At 44.7% G+C, this 18,593-nt stretch overlaps 1 protein-coding gene across 5 annotated transcripts in view; it reads left to right on the top strand.

The window, feature by feature from the left end:
• gria4b (glutamate receptor, ionotropic, AMPA 4b) overlaps positions 1–18,593 on the top strand; it is a 166,084-nt gene that overhangs the window by 80,719 nt on the left and 66,772 nt on the right. For all 5 annotated transcript variants that reach the window (XR_014913576.1, XR_014913575.1, XM_085421242.1 and 2 more), the window contains one exon: positions 17,843–18,027. Coding sequence is in view for 3 of the 5 variants with exons in the window: in XM_085421242.1 (XP_085277368.1) it covers positions 17,843–18,027 (185 nt within the window). In the remaining 2 variants the exon portion in view is untranslated. The remainder of the gene's footprint in view (positions 1–17,842; positions 18,028–18,593) is intronic.

The raw sequence follows: 18,593 nt of genomic DNA, 5'->3' as shown, positions 1-18,593 counted from the left end.
CCGGAAGGTTGCCGGTTCGATCCCTGGGCTCTCTGTCCTGGTCGTTGTGTCCTTGGGCAAGACACTTTACCCTACTTGCCTACTGGTGTTGGCCAGAGGGGCCGATGGCGCGATATGGCAGCCTCGCTTCTGTCAGTCTGCCCCAGGGCAGCTGTGGCTACAACTGTAGCTGCCTCCACCAGTGTGTGAATGTGAGAGTGAATGAATAGTGGTATTGTAAAGCACTTTGGGTGCCTTGAAAAGCGCTATATAAATCCAATCCATTATTATTGAGTGAAAGCAGTTCTTTGCTACTGTGAAAATGAATACTAATGAGCAGTGTTAAAACAGCAACAAAAATTTCCATTTGAATGCTGCAGGTTGATGGGCTGTGATGTGTGAGGTCCAGACTTTTCTTGCGTTACAATGTTTTTTGGTTTGAAGCACCTGATGTCTATGGACGTTCTGTTTCCTGGTTGGTCAGTCATTTTTCAGCATCGAATTCACCAATTCATGTTTATCCATCGAGCACTGAGAGATGTAGTAGGTCTCTCAAGCCTGGCAACCATGAGTCCTTAGGGAAAACTGAATTTTCCCCAGTCAGTTGGTTAGTGGTTGCAAAGACACATATGCTGCACCAAATATCTCCTGGCAATTGCTCTGGTGGCACGTTGCAAAAGTTTCCTTTAGTTTTCCATGGAAGAGGTCGACGTAAAAGTTGTGCCTTTTGAAAAGTGTGGCTCAGTGGGGCCCAATTTTTACTTTGAAGGTAAATGTTCTCCATTTCACATCAGGCGAATAATAAGCGAGTCTTTGCGAAGAAGTCAGTGTCTTCCGGAGCAATCACAAGGCAACCTGGCAGCAACCAATCCACAGCTCACATTCTCGTTTTGGGAGAAAAAGTTATTTTCTGTGTTTTGGTTTTTTTTCCATGTGTTTTTAGAAATCGTTGTTCTCACAGTAGAGAATTTCCTTCCTTTTTCCAGTGTTTTCATTATAAAATATCTCGACAGGATGCTCTTTTTCCCTAACTCACTGCAGGAGTGACAAATGAGAAGGGGGAGGAGCAAAGTGTGTACAGATGTCTACTTTTTGATTTGATTGGAGCAACGTCCTGGACATAGAGGGGAGCAACTAAACCTAAAGTATCGATGCAATACAAGAAATGGTACTGTTGATATTTGGATCAATTTGCCTACCCTTCCTACAAATATGAAAACCGAAAACAGCCTTTCACTGTGCTGATAACATTAAAAAGCAGGTGATTTTTAAAGTACCCATCGGTATTCAGATAATTAATACAGGTGATCCCAGATCAATGCCAAACAAGGCTGAGAATTTGTCTTCCTGTAGAGATTTAACACAGCCATACTGGATGCCTTTGTGAAAAATGCTGGATACATGCTTCACAACACAAAAGACTATGGAATAAGATGATTAGAGAGGGTATCATATTAGCATGTGACACATGCACGCCTGTCAGAGTTGATGTGGATTGTTTGTGTTTGCAGAAACACAAGCGTATCTGTTCCGGGTGACAGATGACTGACGGATGTCTAAAACTCTGCAGACACACTTGGAAAACATTGCTCAGTACGTGTTGCCCTTTAGTCTGCATTGTGTTCCTGTTACTGAAAGTTAGGGCTGTCGGCTTATATTGGAAATTTTCTTTGAAATTTGAACTGCTGCTAAAATGATGTTGTGGATATGGTTTTTTTATGTTGCCGGTGTGAGTGCAGCAGGATGTGCCTTGTATTTCAGCAGGTGCACTTCATAAAATGCACAGTTCAGCTGACCCTGCTGTCCTCTCAGTAAAACAGGAGGGTTTTTTCTACGTATACAGCCATTTCCAGCCACACAGCAAGCAAGGTTAGACCTAAAACTTAAGGGGTCCTGTAAGTGCAATAACTGCAACCACTGCACAGACCTGACAGACCTTTTAATTAACCAAATTAAAACTTTGGTGAACAGTTAATGGTTTAACTGAAGTGCGAACTCTCAGGTACTGGATTTGCTGGACACAACTTTTCCTTACTATTCATATCCTCTATATTATTTTTAGGCCTGTTTCTCATTCTTTTGTCCAGTTTCTTCAAATTTCTAAGGACACACTGCACACCATATGTGAAATATGCAAAGTTTGTGGTTAACAAGTCTCTGGGAATTACCACACTGGTGCAAAGATATAATTTTATGCCTGTCAAACTGTGCTATCTTTGACATTTCCTTGGCTCAACTAATCATTGACTCGTAGATCAGTGTTAAGTGGCTTAACTTTCCTCTTAAAGTGGTCAGGAGTAAGGACTGAACAAAAACGTAGTGAAAAACAGCCAATATCAAAATAAGAACCTTGAGAAACCTTCAGTAAGGCAAGAGAATTACAGCTCAAGAGCACTTTAACAAGTTCCACAAAGGTGTTTCTAGCTAGAAGCTTTAAAAAATAATGGGTAGGACAAGACTTTTGCACAGGACAATATCTTTTCCAAAGAGCAATTTAATTCCAAGACCTGAGATATTTTTCACATTTATGTTACAAAATGGAGAAAACCCAGCATGCTACAATAAGTAGATAATCGTGAACTAATGCTTGAAAGAATCCAAAGCCACTTTCACAGCCTTCCTTTTATAGATAAACGTAAAGATGCGTGTCGGCTTTGTGAAGCTGCTCACACAGTTCAGCAGAGACACATTAGCGGAAACACGATCACACTTTGCAAGGTTAAAATTTGCATGCCCACTGAAGCAAAAAGCAGGTGGGACAGATGAGCAGCATGGGTGGGGAAGCAGCAGTCCACAAAGTAGAAAATGACACTTTATTGTAAATGTCCTTGCTTTCTGTGCAAACAGTGTCCCTCCTGCAGTTATATATAAATATTGTGAACAAACAAAATCCAGCCTCTCTCACAAAGTCACCCCGTTTCTCCCTGAAATAAACCCCACTGATATTTAGCCTCAGCTAAGGAAAGCCACAGTTTTATTTTGTGTGTTGCGACTGTAAAATCATCCCGGATACATTCAAAAAAAATTTCTTTCCTTATTTGCTTTTTGTTCTCATGTAATTGAAATATATAAAGACATTCAAGATTACCATATGAATTCAAAGTGTGGCCTTTGGTAACATTCATCATGTTCATGAAGTTGAATGAATGCAGGCCAATAAAAATGAAATGAAATAACTGTGAAAGTAGCAATAATGTGTGCACAGTGATTTGTGAAAAATGATTAAGTTAGACAAAAGAATGCAAAACCTCTGCCCTCAGCAAAATGACCAAATCTGAATTGACTCAAAGTGATTCAGTTTTAAATTTTGTCAAGCTGCAGCGCTGCTAAAGCTTTTCATATAATCTGTCTCTATTTTTTAAGTAACCCTGATAAAACAAAAAAATACACAGGCATTTAAAATGATCAATCACATAAGACCACAAAGACAGACTTGGGAATCGGAGAGAGACCTTTCAAAGCCCGAGGGAGAACACATAGGCTTTATAGTGGGATAATAAGGCACAGGTAAACTCAATCAAGGCAACAGGGGAGGGAAGAAACTAACAAAGAAAGACATACGAGGAGCCTTCAAGCTTTAACTAACCTTTAAAAGAAAAATAAAAGAAAACTGAAAGAAAGGAAAAGAACAACATAGACGACAGAAACACAGAAAGCGAAAGGTCCAGGAACATTTGGACAATCGCAAAACCTACCTATGTTACATCAGAAAGCAGCGATCATAATAACAATAATAACAAACACCAAGACACACCGAGGCATGGTAAAATCCACAACTGCACGTTTCATTCATCCCTGGTTTGTGTCAAACTACGATAAAGCGGCAAAAAACCAGACCAAGGGAGCATTTCTCTTCAGTTTAAACTGTCCTGTTTTAACCATCATAGACAATAAAAATGTTCTAACAGCTGGAGTAAAAGAATTCTAATGCCCAGCTCGGTAATGAAACAAAGAAAAAAAAGGACCAACATAAACCATCGGCCTTTGAAAACACACATTGGAAACATCAATCAAAACGGCTTCCTAAGCAATGCATTCCAAATGTTTCAATTAATTATTAGTCACTCTTTCTTTTTATAGACTTTATGGGTTATGTAAACTGAATGAGAGGAGGTCAGATGTGTTTTCTGATTTAGTTGCGCTGCTCTGAGCTCTGTCCATGGTGCTGAAATCAGGCTTCAGCCAGCAATTTAATCGGTTTGCAGACACAAGCTGCTTTCCTTCAGTGTGATGGCTTCAGAATGTGTTGAATGTGAAAGTTTTTTCACTTGTAACAAAGCACAAGTCTGAACGCACGCTGTCACATTAGTGGGGAGGGACATTATTAATTCAATTCAATTCAATTCAATTTTATTTATATAGCGCCAAATCACAACACTCCTGCATCATGTTCATGTTCGTTTGGTGACCTCAGCTCACCTAAAGACGAGACCAAAGCTTAAAGAAGACGCCAAACTTTTTTGACTCCTGTCTCCTGATCTTATATGGTGCAGACTTGGAGTTGTGTGAGTAAATCCTTTAGGAATATTAAGATAAATATAACCTGTGTCTGAATGACAGAACATCATCACTTTGACACGTCGATGAAGCAAACTACGTAATATCAATTTGAGATGTTGTTGTCATTTAAAGAATACCTACTATGTTTTTATTGCTTCTACATGCTGTTATTCCCAGCTTCGTGGTTTTATTTTGGGACCACCACTAGAATAGTTTAGCATGATTCACAGTTTGTTTGGGTTTTTTTTTTTTTCTTTAAATCTCTGTTTTCTTACACTTGGCCTTTTTGCTTCTTCTTTTTTTTTTCAGACAGAGATTCAGACAGGCTTCTGTCTTAATCTCATCTTTAGGCTTTAAGACACTGTTTTTTCTTTTCGGTGGCTACTCCCCCCCAAAAAAACCAAAAAATTACACAGATCAGTTGGTGACTACCTGGTAACCGTTGCTTGCTAGTGAAAAGTGAGTATGCCCTGAATGTGTTGTGAGTGGTTCTAGGAGGTTCCTGGCAGTCACTGTGAAATCAGTGATTAAAGAATTATCATGCAGATGTAGAAACTCGTCAATTATCCCAACTGGTTGCCATGGAAAGTGATATAATCCAGAGGTTGCTTATGTGAAAGTGATCAAAAATAGGTACACAATGCTGTACCAAAAACCTCCTTGTAATTGCCATGGTCACCAGTAGTTTGCATGAAAGATGCCAACTTTTCTGCAAATCCTCGCCAACTACTTGCTAAGTGGTAGTGAAACTGTGAAACAGAAGCTTCTTACCTTCAGAGTAAATGTTGCACATTTTTAAACATGTTGGTTTCAGCAACTTTTACCCTGAAAGCAAACAGTCTCTGTTTCACTACCGCTTGCTAGTTACTTGACGAGTGTTTGCAAACAATCACAAAAATCAATCACACCAAGGTTTCTGGTGCAACACCCTCTTTGTGACCACTTTTAGTCAGTGATAGCTAGCAAACGCTCGCCAACCTGTCAAGGAATACTCATTCTTCCTTAGCAACCAGGGGTTGCCAGGAAGTCACCAACCGGTCTCTAGATGCGTGTGACTGCAGTGTAAACTGAAGATTTGAGCAGCGAATGTGCCTGCGATGAGCAATATTTAGTGATATACAATCTCATTACTAACGTATATAATTTCAGGATTACTTGTACAGACACTGACTTCGTTACTTGAAATCTATTCTTTCATCAGCATATTTATTACAGAAAATTTTGGAAAACTAATACGTCCACTTTAAATGTCTAAATATCTGTTTATTGACAAATAAACAGCTTTTTTGCTTTAATTTAGGTGTTTTTCATTTCTTTACTTCAGCTTTCCTTGTGCCTTCATTTCCCTGACCACCTTCAGCTGATTATATAAAATCTGTTTTCCTGCCTTGTACAGCATGAAAGCAAATTTCTGCACAAGCACTTTTCACAGACCTAAAAATCACGAGTCCTTATTTCTGCATTGGACTGCAAAGGCAGAAATGCAGAATCACCAGAAGCTCAGGAACCATCCCTCAGAGTATTTCTTTTTCTAAATTTCAGCCATATGTATTATAATACACACAATTAATCCAAGTCCCACTGTGAGTAAGCAATGCGTTCTGATGAAGCAGACTTGCATATTTCTAAACCTTAAATATGTCACAAGGTCTTACATCTTTGTTAGAGGGAATGAATGTGTGTGCAGATACGTCAGCACCGCTCAAGTCTTTACGTACGCATTAGTGTTCTCTCTGTATGCCTGTGTTTGCTCTTCAGAAGGCTTTTGGGTGCAGGCTGCAGCACACTGGCCCAAGGATTTTTCTCACACACAGGAGCAGGCATTCATCCCATATTGACTATAATGTAGAATCAGCCCACGCATGGCTGAGCTGAGTCAATGAGCGCCAGTCTGATTCCCTGCATCAAAGCAACAGAGATACAAGGGGCTGGATACTGTAACAGTGTGTGTGTGATTATAGTGAATGCTGTCCCTGTGAGCTTTCCAGTGCACCATAAATACACACACACACCACAGACAAAGATGATAAGAAGGTTAATACAAAAAGAATGGAATAACATAGGAAAAGAAACCAGGAAATGGTTCAGGGAGAGTATAAAAGGAAGAGGGAATGAGAGGAGAATAAATAAGGGTATCGAGGACAGACATAAGAGGAAAGGAAACAAAAGGACGATAAAAAGGACAGGAGAAGAGAGGAAACGGTGATGGAGAAGAGGAAACAAGAGTAGGAGAGACTGGAGAGAAGGAAAGAAGAGATAAAGGGAGGAAACATGAGTACAAGAGCAGAGGAAAGGAGAAGGAACAAAAGGAAACAAGAAGTGACAAACAAAAACCGAGGAGAGGAAACTAGAGATTAGGAGACTAAATTAAAGGGAGCGACATACAGAGAGGAACGAAAAAGGTGAAAACTAAATAAAAGGAGACATATAAAGCAAAGGAAATGAAGCGAAAGGAGAGGAAACAAATGGAGATGGAAGACAAGCAGAGAGGAAAGGAAATAAGAGCAGAGGAGACGAGAGCGGAGAGAAGGAGAGGGAAGAGGTCACAAAAGGGAAGGGAGCGGAAAGGAAATGAGAGGGGATGACAGGCAAGATGAGAGGTGAGAAAACGACAAAGGAGGAAACGAGGAAAGGGAATAAAATCAGAGGAAACCAGAGACTAAGAAAGGAATTAATGTGATAAATGAGGTGAGACAGAAGAAGGAGGAGAAACGAGGGCGTAGATTTGGCATGGACGCAAGGGACATGTCCCCACCAATATCCATATGAGTGCCTCATTAGTAATGTTTGTATAATCTGCTTAAAATGTTGCATAATTTTGCTGAGAGATCTTTTACTTTGTGGTAATCTTAGATGAGTAGTTTTATAGACAAAACCCACCAGGTCATCCAGCGTTCCCTTAGTGCTAATGTATATAAGAGAACCAAATCTACGCCCTTGAGGAGAAGGATAGTTCTCCAGCAGATGGACTGGTATCAGCAGTGTGTACTGGCCACGAATAGCTCCGAGCCTCTTTGTGTACACTCTGAAGAGGAAGAAAAGGCGAAAGCAAAGCTCTGATTCAATGAGGGAGGAAGTGGAAGGATGGAGGCTCAGTACACATGCGCTGACACTCAGCGGAATGAAAGGAAGAGAGGAAGAAATTGCATGCTGTACATAAATCCAGATGTGCGCTCACTTTCCTCTCCACAGGCTGCAGCTGCTTCCATCTAGTGTCCGGCTCTGCTCCAATCAGCACAACAAACGTACGCATCAGCCAGCGGCTATGTCTTCGATGCTGATGCTGATTGCAGCTGTCTGCTGCTCCAACTACGACCCTGGGGCCACTCATTTATCAGCTGGTAATCAGCTGGCCCTTTGCACACTTTACTTGCCTCGGCTGCCACTGCTGCAGCTTCCTGTCCCAGCGCTGTATATAGCATGTGGCACAACAGGACACAATGGGATATCATGTTCTTGCACACTCAGCTGCCCTGCTAAATTGTATCTGGTGGGTTCGGGGTGGCTGTGTTTCCGGAGTCTGAGAGTTATGATGTAGTTTAAAGGTTTCAGAGCCACTAAAAGACAGATTACTGCTAGTTTTTAGAAAGTTTGAACCTGTTTTCTCTGAGATATTAGGCATTGAAGTATGCTTCTTTAACATGCTTGCTTTCTAAATACTGAGATGAGTGTCACCAAATCCAGTCTGATGTCATCTTCATTTTGAAACCTTCAACATAGCGAGTGTTCGCAAGGCTGGAGAACAGCTCAACTTGTTGGGGTTAGTTGACAAAAACATGGAGTTAGAACAAAGTCACAACCAATGTCCATAATGACATGAAAAGAGTTCATATTGTCAAAGCAGTCTTTATAATGTGTAGATTTAGAATCTGCTGACATCTAATGAACGTCTTCCCTTGATTTGCATATCCACTGATACTGGACCAATATTCAATAATGGATTAGTCCAGTATAAATTACAGTGGTTAATGCCCTTAACAGCAAACATCTGATGCTTCACATCTAATCCAAGGTCCACAGAGCAGAAGACGTTGCTGGGATGACCAGCATGCATTCTAAAAAATAAACACATAGAGTTTCCAGGAATTCAAACTAAACTGAAATTAAGGATTGGGTAGATTAACTAAGGATTATCTAAAGTCAAAAGCAGTGCCTGTAGAGGCCTAGACCACAGGATGTGAGGTCAAAGTCTGTGTCTTCCTGCTCCAGCGTCACCTTCCAGGTAGCATCACCTGCATTTTGGCCACTAGATGGAGCACACTCAAGCTATCTTATCTTTGTTTCCAACATCGATATCCTTCCATGTATGAAACATGGAAAATAAATATCCACACATACCTATCTTTACATCCACCTGCTAGGGAAGGAAAATTAACTGAATTTTAAAAGAGTTTATCAACTGACATTCTGTCAGTTACAGTGAACTGAGCTCTAACGTTTCACTTTTGCATTATTCAGACTAATTGTACAAAAACATCTGCTCATAAAAGCAAGGGTAGGTGCTCACCTGTATTAGGCTGTGACCAGAGACTGTGAAATAATCAGTCTAGACAGTTATTTCAGTCTTTCCAGACTCTGAATTTTGTACTTCAATATTAGCATCTTAGATACAGCCATGCTGTTTTCTTTAGAGCAAGAAGAGACCACATTTGGACGAGGAGGTGGAGTGTTCCACAAAAATCTACAGCTTTTATAATTATAAATGAACTGAACCACTGTCTGTGACTGTCAGTTATTAGCACGTACACTTAAAAAAATGTGTGAGTTGGAGAAAAACGTTGTCGAACAAAATATGAGAAGGTCTAAAGCTTGTTACCCTTATCCGTATTTCAGGATGGAATTGCAAAAATGATAACTCATTTAAAGGCTTTAGCAATGACTCCTGCAGCACTCTGTGAGTGCAAATTTGCAGGTACAAACTGCCTTTTTTCTAAACTGTGTATTTGCTGGGAAAACCTTGACATATCTAGCAGCGATAACTGTAATTGGAGACAGCAAACTGCAGGATTCGAAAGAAAAAATATGATGGTAATCCTGACGAAAAGGATTTCTCCTGATAGGAGCACACCACTGCGATGACAAACTATTGTTTCAGAACCCGACAAACACACTGACAGGAACACATTGGCGGAGAGCTTAGCTCAAACAGCTTCGGTCAATAGCTGTGTAGTAGCTGCAGCTACCACAGGGAATGATTTTGGCCTCCTCTGTGGCTTCCCGCCCTCCGCACTCTGTCCTTTCTATTATGTGTATTTGTCAGCTGCTCTCTGTCTGCAGGTAGGCACGTTTACCACAAAGGAAATGTTAAGGAAACTTCCTCAGAATATTGACACTAAAAATACAGTTGGTTATTCCACCTCAAGGGTAGTTCAAAGTATGTAAGTCAGTCAAGAGCTACTGTCTATACTACTTATATGGACAAAATTATTGGGCCACACCTTTTCAGGTGTATTGCCACAGTTGTATAAACTCCAGCACCTGCCCTATACGTTTTAAAGAGCTCACTGAATTCAAGTGTGGTGCTGCAACAGGACGACACCACAGCATCGAATCGATTCACATCATGAAACTTCTTCCCTCCCAGATATTCCACGATCGACACTTTGATGGGCTGAGCCAGGAATCGAACCACGTTCTGAGTTTCCTGGTTCCAATTTTGTCCTGTTAAAATTGAGAACAAAGTCACTTCAGTGTGGGGTCGGACTCACCAACAGCCAAATTGTCATGAACCAGTTCTTCCCGTAGGAATTACTGGGGACATACTGACACGATGTGTCTGTGTGTGTGTGACTGTGTGTTGCCTCAACCAGCAGTCCCTCCTGGCACAGGCAACCCTCTAATGGGGAGCAAGGGGCTGGGGAGGGGATGGAGAAGGTGGAGAGGGAGCTGGGTTGCCAGAGCACAGGTTAATCCACTAATTGGGAGCAAAGGGAGACGGGTTGCCAGATTGTGATGGCCACCAGGAGGGTCCGTTTAAGGGGGACATCTGTTCCTGCTGGAGAACAGCCGCCCTCACAGCTCCCTAGTTTCCTCTCTGACACTCATCTTCTCCATACACAAACGTGACAACGATGGTCTCCTCCTCCAGAGTCTCGTGTTGCATCCAACTCAGAGAGACTGACGGGACCAAAAGCCAGGATCTGGCTGGAAAAGGATAAAAGCTTCACAAGAGTTTCTTTTCCATGGGAAAGCGGTTGTCTTGCCAGCGACGTCGAGCCAGCAAAAAGCCGGTTTGTGTTTCAAACCAGCAATTATGGACAATATGTTTTATCGCATCATGTGCTTCAACATACCATATTGTGGATTGGAAGAAATCCACTTCAGTTTATTCAGAAAACATACTCAGGACTATAATTAAAACACGTTCAGGGAGCACTGACTGTTACTGTAGCAATACAGAGTTATTAAACTCTGCAAGAAAAAGGTTGTAAACCCCAATGGAATTATGTCTGAAATGAAATAATAGAGGTGCTCTCCTGTTACTCTGTCATCCTGCGGATGCGCTCCAACTTCTTGTACTGTGGCTGGTGACGGCTCTGCAGCCTCGTGTGACGTGCTGCAGGAGGACTACTGTATATAAAAACAATTTTGGCATCCAAGGAAAAGGAGATTTTGGCTTCTGCCAAATCACCTGGACTGTGATTTGTAATACGTGTTTGATTTAAACATGTTTAAAATACATTTTTGTTTGTCAAATGGCCAAAAAAAAAAAAAAACAATAGTAGGAAAATGAACTGACTTCTGTTAAGTAAAGTATACTACATGTATATGCAAAACTGCTATACTTTTGTGTATAGCAAAAAGCCCATTGGGTAAGGCGTGTCTTTAGTTTGTCTTATAGTTTCAGCGGCATGGTGGTGTGATGGTTAACACCATCGCCTCGCAGTCTGCATTTGAATCCACGGGCTGGCTCGGGCCTTTCTGTGAGTGTTCTCTGTGCCTGCATGGCTTTTGCTGGTTCTCCAGCTTCCTGCCAGAGTCCAAAGACACACTTTAGGTTAATTTGTATCTGTGTGAGTGAGAATGGTTGTCTGTCTCACTGTGTTAGCCCTGCAATAAAGTTTACTTTTTCAAACTTTCAAAAAAAAGAAAAAGATACTGAGCAATGTTTTTTAAATACATGTTTTGCAGTAATTTTAGATCAAATTGAGATCAAACTGGACTACATGTGGTCCCTTACCCAAACTGTGTTTGTCTGTCTTCAACTAATAAAAAATTTAATCTGAGCCACCAGACAAACATGGGCACCCATTAATATGCCTGGGCCGAAAAAACACTGCATTTCACTAAACAAATATGAATACTTGTCGTGTCTTTATTGAACATGCTGAGCAATCAATCACAGTACAGGCTGAAAACGGTGAGCTAAGCAACTTGTCAAATCTGTTTCAGCAGCAGCAACAACACGAGACATTTTCCTGTGTAAACGCTCCGATGTTCACAGCTGTGAGGAGGAATCTTGGAAAAGTTCTCCTGCAGAGCTGTTTCAGTTCAGTGTTTTGAGGATGTCTTGACTGAACACCTTAGCATCTCAGCTGGCCTCAGGGTCAGGATGTTGACATGATTGTTTTAAACAAATGAATTTTCTTCACCATCCTGTGGATTTTTCCAGTCCGTTTATCCAGCTGTTTTGTTTTTTTTGTCTTTAGAGTCTTTCGTGCTTTTACACATGAGCACATGTGTTATATGCGATTTCTGGACAAACTTTCCTGTTAGGTGTGGATTCTTTCTCGTGTCTTTCAAAATTACATGTTGTGCCCTCGGTATGATCTCTGCAGGATACTCACGCTTAAAGAAAGAAGAGGCAGCTTTGAATTTCTTCCACTTGTAGACAGTTTGTCATGGTCCTGAGTCTGAGGACTCAGTGTTTTGTGTTTCCTTATGCTTTTGTTCATTCCGAGTGTGTATTCTGTTGTTATTTTGCCATTTGTTAGGTTTCTGTTCTTTGCCTGCCTGCTCCCACTTCTCTGTGTTCCCTCTGTCTGTCCATGGTGTTTTTGTGTCTGTCCATGGTGTTTTTGTGTCTGCTCATGAGTCTGCCTGTCAAGTTCAGTGTCCTGTCTGGTTCTCTGTCTGTTAATTTCCTGTTTTATTCTGAAGGTTCATGTCTGATGTGAGTGTGTTCAGTTTACATTTCCCCTGTCCCGTCAGCTCTGATTTCTCCCAGCTGTGTTGCCCTCCTGTCTCTTATCCCCTGATTACTGGTGTGTGTATTTAAGCCCTGTGTGTTCTCCTGCCTGTTGCCGGTTCGTCTGTATTACTCCATGTAAGTCCGCGCTTTTCTGCATTCATCTGTGTCTCTCTGCGTTTTTGTATCCTCCGTCAGTCTGCGTCTCTGCCTTTCTCCCCGTGTCCTGTGGATTTCTAGTTGCTCTTTAGTTTTCCCAGTTTAGGTTTCCGTTAGTTTGTCTCATTATTCGTTTTCTGTTCCTGCCACTGACACCTTGTAAATAAACTCCACTAATCTTTTCATACACTGCTTGCTCTTGGGTCCTTTTTCCAACTCCACACGGCTCGCCTCGGCAGCCGTGACAGTACGAACCGGCCACTATGGACCCAGCAGCAGTCAACCCGCCCGAGGAGCTCCGGGAGGACATTATGTACTCAGTGGACAAATTAATTAACCTATGGCTGGAGCATGAGGGGAGAGAATTCCGCCAAAGCATAGCTGTTCGGCTACAGCGCTTACTTTCTGGTCTCCCCTGGTTGCTCAGCTCACTTCACCCGCTCACACAGAATTTTGTTCTGAACGAGCTTCATCTTCTCCCCCTTGCTACCACCCACCCTGCAACTCATGCTTCACTCCCCGACCCGACGGAGAGTGTCCTGCCCGGCCCGTCGGTCCAGCCTTCAAATGGGGATCAGCACTCACGCCGTCGACGCCCCTCGCCACAGTCGGACCCCAGGATATCAGAGCGGCCGACTGAGGTGAGTAGGAAGGATAACAGTTCCAATTCGGACCTTAAGACTTTTTCTTCCGGGATTGTTCGGGGTGTGTCAGTGGGAGCTAATTCGCTAAGCCTACCTACCTTCGTGGTAACCGATCTCTCCCAGGTTGGCATTTTTAAGACTTCAGTGAAAGCAAAGGGCTGTTCTTCTGAAACTGTTAAACCCGTGTCAGCCAACCCAGGGTCTGCTAAAACTGTGACATATAACCCAGAGACCATTAACACCAGCTCTGATAATACTAGGACTGTTTATTCATTTGAACCGCGGCCTCAAGCTCAGTTAGCCCCGCGGCCTCAAGCTCAGTTAGCCCCGCGGCCTCAAGCTCAGTTAGCCCCGCGGCCTCAAGCTCAGTTAGCCGCGCGGCCTCAAGCTCAGTTAGCCGCGCGGCCTCAAGCTCAGTTAGCCGCGCGGCCTCAAGCTCAGTTAGCCGCGCGGCCTCAAGCTCAGTTAGCCGCGCGGCCTCAAGCTCAGTTAGCCGCGCGGCCTCAAGCTCAGTTAGCCGCGCGGCCTCAAGCTCAGTTAGCCGCGCGGCCTCAAGCTCAGTTAGCCGCACGGCCTCAAGCTCAGTTAGCCGCACGGCCTCAAGCTCAGTTAGCCGCACGGCCTCAAGCTCAGTTAGCCGCACGGCCTCAAGCTCAGTTAGCCGCACGGCCTCAAGCTCAGTCTCTAATTCCACCACCGTTGTCATCACAACCACTATGTCAGTCACCCTCAGTTCAGCCTCCTGTTCAGCAGCCACCAGCCCTGCATCCTGTGTCAGTTGTTCCACCTGTAAAACCATACAAGTCAATTCTACCCGAAAGACACTGCTCCTCGCCCATCCACTCCAAGCAGAGAGACAAATCTAACAATACTGTCAACAGTCCTCAAAAGCTGGCCAGTTCTGAGACTGCGACACACTCCAGGGCCTCCCCAGAGGCCGGGGTTCAGCCCCCAGCTGACTCTGGATCCCTGGAGGTCAAGAAGCCAGCTGAGGACTGCACCCAGCTGTCACTGCCTGAGCAGAGTCAACGCTCTGGGCAGCTGAAGTCTGCTATGTGTTTGCCAGGGGCCACTGTGCCTGCTGGTTCTGTTCTGTTTCTGCCAGAGGTCCCCGCACCTGCAGGTTCTGTTCTGTCTCTGCCAGAGGTCTCCGCACCTGCTGGTCCTGTCCTGTACCTGCCAGAGGCCCGTGTGCCTGCTGGTTCTGTTGCCTTCCTGCCAGAGGCCCGTGTGCCTGCTGGTTCTGTTGCCTTCCTGCCAGAGGCCCGTGTGCCTGCTGGTTCTGTTGCCTTCCTGCCAGAGGCCCGGGTGCCTGCTGGTTCTGTTGTGTTCCTGCCAGAGGTCTCCGCACCTGCTGGTTCTGTTCTGTGTGTGCCAGGGGCTCCAGTGCCCACTGGTTCTGAGACTGTTTTTGCTGGGGGGCCCGAGGAGCCCGTCCAGCCATCTGCCTCGTCAGCTGGGGGGCCCGAGGAGCCCGTCCAGCCACCAGCTGCAGTCTCATCACCAGCTGCAGTCTCATCACCCTCGCCTGCTGCGGCCTCAGAGTCTTCGGCCTCGCCTGGTCCGGTTTCAGCATCTGCTTTGGCTTCATCCTCGTCGCCTGGTCCAGCGTCTGCTTTGGCTTCATCCGGTCCAGCCTCTGCTTTGGCTTCATCCGGTCCAGCCTCTGCTTTGGCTTCATCCGGTCCAGCCTCTGCTTTGGCTTCATCCGGTCCAGCCTCTGCTTTGGCTTCATCCGGTCCAGCCTCTGCTTTGGCTTCATCCGGTCCAGCCTCTGCTTTGGCTTCATCCGGTCCAGCCTCTGCTTTGGCTTCATCCGGTCCAGCCTCTGCTTTGGCTTCATCCGGTCCAGCCTCTGCTTTGGCTTCATCCGGTCCAGCCTCTGCATCGGCTTCATCCGGTCCAGCCTCTGCATCGGCTTCATCCGGTCCAGCCTCTGCATCGGCTTCATCCGGTCCAGCCTCTGCATCGGCTTCATCCGGTCCAGCCTCTGCATCGGCTTCATCCGGTCCAGCCTCTGCATCGGCTTCATCCGGTCCAGCCTCTGCATCGGCTTCATCCGGTCCAGCCGCCTCTGCATCGGCTTCATCCGGTCCAGCCGCCTCTGCATCGGCTTCATCCGGTCCAGCCGCCTCTGCATCTTCGTCTGGTCCAGCCGCCTCTGCATCTTCGTCTGGTCCAGCCGCCTCTGCATCTTCGTCTGGTCCAGCCGCCTCTGCATCTTCGTCTGGTCCAGCCGCCTCTGCATCTTCGTCTGGTCCAGCCGCCTCTGCATCTTCGTCTGGTCCAGCCGCCTCTGCATCTTCGTCTGGTCCAGCCGCCTCTGCATCTTCGTCTGGTCCAGCCGCCTCTGCATCTTCGTCTGGTCCAGCCGCCTCTGCATCTTCGTCTGGTCCAGCCGCCTCTGCATCTTCGTCTGGGGCTGCAGGGGCCACGCAGCCTTCAGGTCCCCTACTACCACCTCCACATCGTCGGTCATCTGCCAGGCCGCTTGTTGGGCATCTCCGCCACCGTGGACGCCCTCCTGAACGCCGCCACTACCTTCCACGTGGCCGGCCTCCGGACTTGTTTCCACGCCGCTGTTGCCGTCTGCACGGTCGGCCCCCAGAACTGTTTCCACACCACTGCCTACTGCGTGGCCGGCCTCCGGACCTGCCCCACTGCCGCTGCCTTTCACACGGTCGGCCCCCGGAACTGAACTGTTTTGGCCTCCGGGTCGGCCCCCTGACCTTGTCCGTCTGGGCCTTTTCGGACTGTGTCCCTCCGTCCTGGACCCCCACCGCCCGCCCTGGTCGGGTCGTTTTCTGTTTTTTGGTTCGTGGGGGGGTTTTTTGGTTTTGGTCCGTTTTTGTGTTTCTGTTGGGCTGTCTGGTGCCAGCCCTTGAGGGGGGGGGTACTGTCATGGTCCTGAGTCTGAGGACTCGGTGTTTTGTGTTTCCTTATGCTTTTGTTCATTCCGAGTGTGTATTCTGTTGTTATTTTGCCATTTGTTAGGTTTCTGTTCTTTGCCTGCCTGCTCCCACTTCTCTGTGTTCCCTCTGTCTGTCCATGGTGTTTTTGTGTCTGCTCATGAGTCTGCCTGTCAAGTTCAGTGTCCTGTCTGGTTCTGTCTGTTAATTTCCTGTTTTATTCTGAAGGTTCATGTCTGATGTGAGTGTGTTCAGTTTACATTTCCCCTGTCCCGTCAGCTCTGATTTCTCCCAGCTGTGTTGCCCTCCTGTCTCTTATCCCCTGATTACTGGTGTGTGTATTTAAGCCCTGTGTGTTCTCCTGCCTGTTGCCGGTTCGTCTGTATTACTCCATGTAAGTCCGCGCTTTTCTGCATTCATCTGTGTCTCTCTGCGTTTTTGTATCCTCCGTCAGTCTGCGTCTCTCTGCCTTTCTCCCCGTGTCCTGTGGATTTCTAGTTGCTCTTTAGTTTTCCCAGTTTAGGTTTCCGTTAGTTTGTCTCATTATTCGTTTTCTGTTCCTGCCACTGACACCTTGTAAATAAACTCCACTAATCTTTTCATACACTGCTTGCTCTTGGGTCCTTTTTCCAACTCCACATGGCTCGCCTCGGCAGCCGTGACACAGTTTGTCTTATTGTGGATTTGACACAATGCTTTTGCAGCCTCACACAAGTGTAAGCAAGTGTTTTCTTGCTTAGTCAACCAACTGTAGTAGCTCCCGAGCAGATAAGGAAAGTGTTTTTGACCAAGTTCCTTTGTCACTAAGTTTTGTGCTTTTAAAACCAACAGGCAATAAAAAATAACATAGACCCAGAAAAGGCAGAGGAGAGCTCTCGCTTTTCAAATGCAGGTTCTTAAATATTTAAAATCTAGTTTTTTACAAACGCTTCATGGGGAAGAAAATGTATTCAACACATTGTGAGGCCTCTAGGAGACACACAGTGTGTTTGGGTGATAAATACTGAATGACAACATAATGTGTCTGATTGTGAGGAAAATCCACGGCAGCTTTAAGCCTTTTATCCAAATTCACACAAACACATAAATGTTATCTGGCCTGTGGCTGAACTTTATGAACACAAAACTTTATTGATATCACTCAGCTTGTGTTTGAGATAAACAGGACAAAATGCATCTCCGCTCCCATCCAGAAAAAAATGTCTTTCTTTCTCTCTGCACTATGTAATGATTTCAGCTGAGTTGAGTTATTCTGGTTACAAAAAACCACATGAAAGATAGAATTGGTACGATGACCATGTATGATAAGGATGATTTTTAGTGGGTAATCTTTAACAGACAAAAACTACACACTAACTAATTACTCACTGAATTTATTTGAAAAACTGCATGTTGGCTGCTTGTTTTAACAGTGTCTTTAACAAAACTAGAGTAATGGGTTTGTGAAATTCATGAACAGAGTTTACCTGAACGTCTTCCTTCCATGTTTGATGATTTTTGTCCTGTGTGTCTGACTACATCAGGGTACGCCATCCTGCAGGCCATCATGGAGAAAGCAGGACAAAACAACTGGCAAGTCAGCGCCATCTGCGTGGAAAACTTCAACGATGCCAACTACCGGAGACTGCTGGAGGACCTGGACCGGCGACAGGAGAAGAAGTTTGTCATCGACGTGGAAGCTGAGAGACTGCAGAACATGATGGAACAGGTGATGTAAGCTTTTGGCATCAGCATTTGGTGGTTCTTTGTTTTAGCAGACCACAATTTATCGGTCATCTTTGTCCTTTTTACCTGTGGAGAATCAGCAAATGTTGAAGTTGAATCAATGAAACCTCATGCATGGTTTGTGCACAGCTATTTCCAGCAGTGTACGAACATCAAGCAATGTTTTACTTCTTTTTGGTATCAGATCCTTTACAAATTAATTGAAATGTCTCTCAAGATAAAGGGTTTTAGCAGGACTGTGTTAGTGTAGCTCAATAATAGCATCTTTATTAACGTGTGCACAGCTTGGGGTCTGATGGTATTCACAGATGCAGCTGTCCTCTGGAATAACTCTGCGCTCCACCTGAGTCTCAGTCCTCAGGACCTCAGCCACAGTTCAGCTTAGCTGCCACACTTTTTTCAGAGAGAAACCCACACATCAACCTCTGTTTACTCTGTATTATTTTTATTCATACATTACTTGCTCCTTCATCACAGCTTCTCATTTTTGAGCTACTAATTTGTGCTGCTCGTTGGTGGATTTTCCAGTTATTACTGAAATTAACTGGC

This window comes from Rhamphochromis longiceps, linkage group LG10 (genome assembly GCF_057381845.1).
Source record: "Rhamphochromis longiceps isolate RC_006_pf linkage group LG10, R_longiceps_female_GT1.1, whole genome shotgun sequence".
Classification (NCBI taxonomy): domain Eukaryota; kingdom Metazoa; phylum Chordata; class Actinopteri; order Cichliformes; family Cichlidae; genus Rhamphochromis; species Rhamphochromis longiceps.
This window is presented reverse-complemented; position numbering and strand designations above follow the sequence as displayed.